This window comes from Saccoglossus kowalevskii, chromosome 5 (assembly GCF_978046115.1).
Source record: "Saccoglossus kowalevskii chromosome 5, keSacKowa6.1, whole genome shotgun sequence".
NCBI lineage: Eukaryota > Metazoa > Hemichordata > Enteropneusta > Harrimaniidae > Saccoglossus > Saccoglossus kowalevskii.
This window is the reverse complement of record NC_140645.1, coordinates 35530887-35537613: the sequence shown is the minus strand read 5'-3', so window position 1 is coordinate 35537613 and position 6727 is coordinate 35530887. Positions and strand designations below refer to the sequence as shown.

Below are 6727 nucleotides of genomic sequence, written 5' to 3'. Positions count from 1 at the left end.
TTAAAATACGTTGTCTTTTATGTTTGGATTATTTGGATTATTTGGGTTGCCTGGATAAGTGTATGGTTCAGGCGACCATGGACGCCATATACCATCATTCAGAGATGGGTCAGAAAGGGGGTCGTTAGGAGGATATACAACGGGAACAGAGGTTAACAAATATTCGTCCAGTTTTATCAGTAATTCAATTACTTTATCTAAATTATCTTCACTCAAATCTGTTGTCTCAGTTGGGTCTTCAGCGATGTTAAATAACCATACGTGTTTTCCGGGTTTATCATTAGGTATAATTGGCTGATGTCCAGATTCAGGAGGTGGTATCCATGACCCTTTACCTGAAACAATTAAATATTATCTTGTACTATTGTTGTTACCGTTGTCTGTATTATATTTTTGTAATAAAATAATAAAGTGAATAGCGTGTGTGTTCCACGCTCTGAAAATAATGGGGTGACAATGTCGCGTTCGTTTGTCATTTATGGCTGTGTATCATATTACCTGGATCTCCAGTTAATAATTTCCAATCGCCAACCCGGATGGCGCCACACATTGAGGTATTGTAGGTTCCATTCCAACCATGCACAAAATGTTCCATATCTGACGGTGGGGGTACCAGTGGGTCGATATTGATGAGAATTTCAGTTCTTGGAGATTCTGCTCCTTGACTTTAAAAGGAAAATATAATTTACAAAGTGGGTTAGCATACCAGATGCTATATATTGTTGGTATCTGCTCAACTAATCAATCTGACAGATACATAATCGGATACCACAGTCCGACATAACACGAAATGTGACTAGTAAATAAGTTGATTTTGTTTACCTAATTGTTTGCCATTGGTCAAAACCATCTAATGGCTTCGTTCCATTCAAACTGCCTCCGGCTAAGTTTACTATTGTGGGAAACCAGTCACTGACATGAATCATTTCTGTATTCACTGTTCCTCTCATTTCTTTTGCAATAGCAGAACTATAAACGAATCCAAGACCATGGATGGCTCCTTCCCAGTACGTTCCCTTACCACCACGCAACGGCCAATTATTGCCACCATGATTCGGATTTCCGCCATTATCTAACATGAATATGTATGTATACATATATATAAACACGATATAGCGTTTGTCATTAGATAACAAGCTAACACCCCAATAGGCTGAATCTTTTAAAATTATTTGTATCACAAATATCGATAAACATATGAAATTAAAGCTGAATGTATGGCATACTGAATGTATGGCTACTTTCACTGTAAATAAAGAAAAAAAACATTTCATGAAGTTTTTAACAACCGGAATAGCGTTATAAATCAATTATAGTACAAAAAGAATTGGTAATTATAAATAAAATCATGTTTAAAGTCACCTATAACAAAAACTATTATTGGAGAATGGTTCTGAATTGTGAGAGAATGTTTCAACAGAATAGTTCCTGAAAATAATGCAGTGAATGGCATTACAATACAAACATTTATACCATCAGGTTGAAAGAAAATTTAGCATCATTCACGATTCACAAAAGAATAATGTTTGTATTACGTGGGGTTGTGTCTATGTCGCACCCAAAATCACTTGTTTTGTCTATAAACATAAACACACGTTATTCGGTTTTTGAAATAGATACTTGGCTTTTACATTTCAAGTAAATGAAAAAAACGCACAGTTACTCAAATTACAAAAGGGAATATGTGGCCCCTTCGCTTCTGAACCTCATGGATCTATGCATTTGAAAAAAAAAATGTTTGGCATCGAATTAGATTTGAAATGCAGTACAATCAAAGATTGTTACCAAATCATCGGATTCACATTGGGGTATATTTTGTTTACTGCTTCGCTTCTGTTGAGCATCGGATTCACCAAAACGACCAGAATTCTTAATAATTTAACAAGCTAGGAATTCGAAATTGCATTAGCAATAGTTTGCTACATTGTTAATGTGAAGTATATAAATTTTTCGGCTTTTCTTCCCAGTCTTAGACGAAATCTCATTTTTCTCCGATGTTAGACAGACGGTCTGGCATTCTTTCTATTATATTCTTGTACAAGCAAATCATCCCATTCATACTATCCGATTTTTTCAACTATTTCTTTATTGTTATAGTTATTAAAATTCAGTATAGTAGCGAGCATTTTGCTTCTAAATTAACCTACATTTCCAAGAGTTACCCACAACAACAACATAGTGTTCGCTGACTTCACTGGAATACTATGATAAATTTGTTTATGCGTATCTGTTAATCGACTTATTTAGCTGATTACTAGTGAATGACTGTTATGTCTGTCATCGTTTAGGCTTATGTGAGGTCCTGGATGGAACTCGACTCAGTGATTTGGAACTAATTACGGTATAACCGTCGCTATCCGGACTACTGTTTCTGACAGTTGGTATTCGCTGTTACTAATATAGTGAACGATTAATCAAAAGATATGACGTGTTCTGTACTTTGTGTGATTGGATTTATGATTGAAGGTTACGCCCTAGAGTCTTTATACTTCTTTGTAGTTGGTTAAGGTTTTGAAAATGAATAAAGTTGTTTTTAGTTGGCCTTGGCGAGAACACCACAACAGACGCAGTCTTGGGGCAGTCTTGGGAGGGTCTTGGGTCAGCCTTGCGATAGTCTTGGGGACTTTTCCCCAGGGCGTTGTGTCTTATAGAGTGCTCGACTGGCCGACTAAAGACGAGAGTTGAAACGTATTTCGTTGTGTGTGTCTATTTGACTGTAAAGCTTTCGCACAAAAAGTGAATCCGATGCTAAACAGTTACATGTTGATATTTTATTTATATGTTTTACAATAACAACGTGAGACTGCAATATTATTGTTTGCCTTAATTTGAATATGTTCTATAAACATTGGTTTGTTGACTGTACAAAAAAATAGCATCACCAAAAATGATCAGGTAAAATGTCTTCTAAGCTTGTTTTCTAACGAATAAGAGCTCCCAATACTCTTACCCAATAAAATGTGTTGAACAAGTGGGAGTATTAACCTATAATTTATTGTTCTTTTTGGCACAACAGCAGTATTTTGCATATTTTATGTGTTTATTTTGGTATATATGTTACACGTATTTGCAAAGTGTGAATGCAGCTTTAAAGATGATGCGTTTAAATAAATTGTTCAGCTATACAGTTTATCGGAGTGCCCATTAGTCGAAAACTTACCTGATGAGAAAATAATAATTGTGTTATTCCAGAGTTCTGTTTCTTTCAATGTCCGCGTAATATTTCCTATACCTTCATCCATACAAGTAACCATTCCTGCCACTATACGTCGATCCTCGTCATCTATTACTCCATTATACATATTAGAATAATGCTCAGGGACTTGTAAATAGTTAGCATGAACTGACTGGTAGGACATGTATAAAAACAGAGGCTGCGAAAAAGAATGAAACCTTTAAGAATTGTAATGTTTAAATGATATTGCAATGCGGGTCATAGCTTCCTTCAGTGTGGATAGCCAATCAGTGTGAGTGTGGAGTTGAATCAAGATTAGGTTAGACGTAATTGCCAATTTGGAGTTCACTGCCGTACATCGTACATATTACTTTTTCATGTGCTAACGCGGCTGCTTTAACTTTTGTTTCTAATATAGTCTATCATCAGTGAAATGTGTTGATTCAACTGAGTTATTATGCTACCTTTATTGTTTGTCGAGATTCAAGTCAATCAGCTGGACGAGTACTTATTTTAATGGAAATTCTCCCGCCTTCGCTATAATGCTGAATTCGAATGTTGTTTTTTTTTTCTTGACTGCCGCAATTGGAATAAATTTGTTCGATTCTGCATTTACGATTGCCTCACACTGTAATTTAGATTTGTTATGACCAATACTCAACCACATAGTAATTATATGGCATATATCATACCTATTTTCGGTTTATCTCTACCTTTTGTGCGATTGTTTGCAAATTTGTGGGGGACGTGTGTGTATTTGGGGTGTCCATTTCTATCCAGCATATGACCAGCGCTTCCAAATTTGTAAATGGATAATTCTACTATCCCATCAATTTAGAATGTTTTTCAAAGTGCTTAGACACACGATATAATTTCGGCAACCCAGAAAGTGTTTACACAGACAAAATAAACCACATTGGGTTTTCTCTTCTGTGCGTTCAGGACTCGGTACAAAACACAAACAATTTGGTGGGTTATAATGAATGGACCAATCCCATTTGGTTAGAGTGTGAGAATCTGGTGGTTCTAGAATTTCACAAATGTAGTGAAAGATGGTTTAAAACGTCATGATGATGTTTCTGCTGATTAACAAATCTAAGTAATTATGAACGTTAGTCAGACAAGGTCACATTGTCGCAACAACGGGAAAAGAAAATACCAGATGGCAAGCATACATGTTTCACTTGACTTGCAGATTGGTGGGAGTATTTAGAGACATGAGATATTGATTCAAATATAGGCTTATGTAATAATGAATGGGTAACTAGTTGAGGGTAGGGCACGGTTCAAATCGTTATAAACTTTTACAAAAATCAATGATAAGTCAATGACCCTTGTCAAAGCACTATTTTGTTGTACAACACAAATTAAATGAAAGATAGTACAGCTAAAATTTGAGGTTATATATATATATATATATATATATATATATATATATATATATATATATATATAACCAAGTATTACAGATTGACATCCTGGTTTGCTAAGCTGTTGATAAAAATATCTTTTTTTTCAAAAATGTGCCTAATATGGGTGAATTATTGCCAAAATGCATATTTTATTTTTGTTACAAAAATATGTTTATTAGGTATTGAGCAAAATTATTACATGTTATTTGTATTGAAACTATTTGTATAGACGAATGACGTCCGTATTGTGATAGATAAGTTTGAAAAAAGTGATGTCATTTTAGATAACCACAATATGATAACATTTTAAAAGAAATCTCGCCATCATGCTATCGTTTTTTTGTGCTGCACGTGCTACTATATAAATCATTGCAGTTATCCACAACTACATAACATGATACGATGTTTTCATTTGGAACTTTTTCATACATGATATTACATTCGGTATTTCAAAGCTTGTCTTTCATATCGTATGACATACAAACTGCCATATAGGAAAATCAACTTAAGGTAGAGCAATTATCTCAAGTTTAGTGCACATCCCAGCTCTTTAAAAAATAGCTCCAAGACGCTTTGACATTTTGTTTTGAAATTTTCACAAATGATTGCCAATGTGTTTAGTTGAATTTTGCAATTATTAGAAAGTCAACAGTTCTTAAATTAAATTAATCTTAAGATGTTTTATTTTCCATGCTACGTCCGTAGCGCAAAATAATATTTGTCAATTTCAGTTGACAGAAAAATTTTAATTCAGTCAGTGATGATTGGGGCCATGCCATAAAATCATTGGGTACACGTATATGCCCTACTTACCAAAAACTTGCAAATATATTTCTCCATTGCAATTTTCATACTAAGAGGCTCCCAAGCTATTTTAGGTTGCTTGCCCTTCCAACAGTTACATCTATTGCGTGTTTTAAAAAGGCGATATTCATCTCCCGTTCATAAATAATGGCATATTTAAGTCGAAGTACTGAATACATTTGTAAATAAGGCTAAATAACAGTTGGGGTGGGAGTATTCCTCATCATATTACATAATGTCCACTTGAGGTTACAAAGCTAGCCTATACTTCTGGTTAAATTACATGTATTAATATAATTAATATAATATAACCAGAGGATGTTGTTACGAGGTCTGTTTGTTCTTCTTTCCGTGGGGGGTTCGCATTTGAGGTGATAATCATATCCACTTTGATTTAGAGCTGTCTGGTAGGGTGGCGCGGCTAGATCAAAGTGTTTTTCGTCTGATGAAAAATATGACAATCGTTTGTTGATTCCTGCCGGTATATTCTTTGTGATGGAGGGTGGGTGATTGCTCTCTCTATGTACGTATAGTGGGTGGCTGTTGGGTTTAATTTATTTATTTAGCCAGTGTTATCGGATTGACGATGCATATCAATCACTTGAACTATAATCTCTGGTTAACAAGCTAAGAAGTAATGGACAGTACAACTCTTACACATATAGTAGATCGCTTGGCCCACGGAAAAGGCTACGCCAGCCAGTATCACGCCCCCTCCAAAATAACGCCATTTTCTAAAATATGAAAGAGCTTGGCAGATGGACAAAACGTACTCTGTTAACACTGCTGAGTGTACAGCCGGTAATGGGAGTGCAACGATCTCCCTGATAATGTGCGGACACGCTAATTATTGTGCAACATATCAGGCCGTTAACTCGTCACAATCCCGTCCACAGAGCTGTTAGTGTTGGCTGGCGAATGTACGTATCGATATGGTTACAACATAATACCATGATTGACGAGGGTGACCTATAGTGTGAGATAATTGACCTCATATGCAATACGCACTGACTAGCATACAAGCAAGCTGGCTTAACCTGTAAACAACGAACATTCCAGCAGGGGTACGGATACCGAACAAATCAGCCAACAATGAAACGCATTCGATACGACGTTTCTCTCTGTGTACGTAAATTTTTTGCTATCCAATATTCAGATTATCAAATATTACGTATGCGAAAAGGAACAGCCATGAATTGCACCATATGTTGTATGCAAAAGTGAAGAATAAACGCACACAAGTAAATATCGCCTGGTTTTTGACTGTTCTGTAGTTGTTACTCTACTTCCGTAGCCTTAAACAGCTATGGAACAAAACAGCAACAACTATCAGTGT

At 35.6% G+C, this 6727-nt stretch overlaps 1 protein-coding gene across 1 annotated transcript; it reads right to left on the bottom strand.

Moving 5' to 3' along the window:
- LOC146746107 (arylsulfatase B-like) lies at positions 1-3302 on the bottom strand. The gene is made up of 4 exons (XM_085498976.1): positions 3161-3302; positions 823-1072; positions 499-665; positions 1-335 (listed from the first exon to the last, which is right to left on the bottom strand). Exons 1-4 carry the CDS (start codon positions 3300-3302, stop codon positions 1-3), a joined length of 894 nt encoding a protein of 297 aa, XP_085355102.1.
- Between the last annotated feature and the right edge of the window lie 3425 nt (positions 3303-6727).

What these genes read in the sequence shown, in the direction of transcription:
- LOC146746107 (XM_085498976.1), bottom strand. Translation starts at nt 3,302, where the DNA reads ATGTATAATGGAGTAATAGATGACGAGGATCGACGTATAGTGGCAGGA. An exon ending in AATTATTATTTTCTCATCAG is followed by an intron (nt 1,073 to 3,160) that starts GTAAGTTTTCGA and finishes TATTCATGTTAG; the next exon opens with ATAATGGCGGAAATCCGAAT. An exon ending in GACCAATGGCAAACAATTAG is followed by an intron (nt 666 to 822) that starts GTAAACAAAATC and finishes TTCCTTTTAAAG; the next exon opens with TCAAGGAGCAGAATCTCCAA.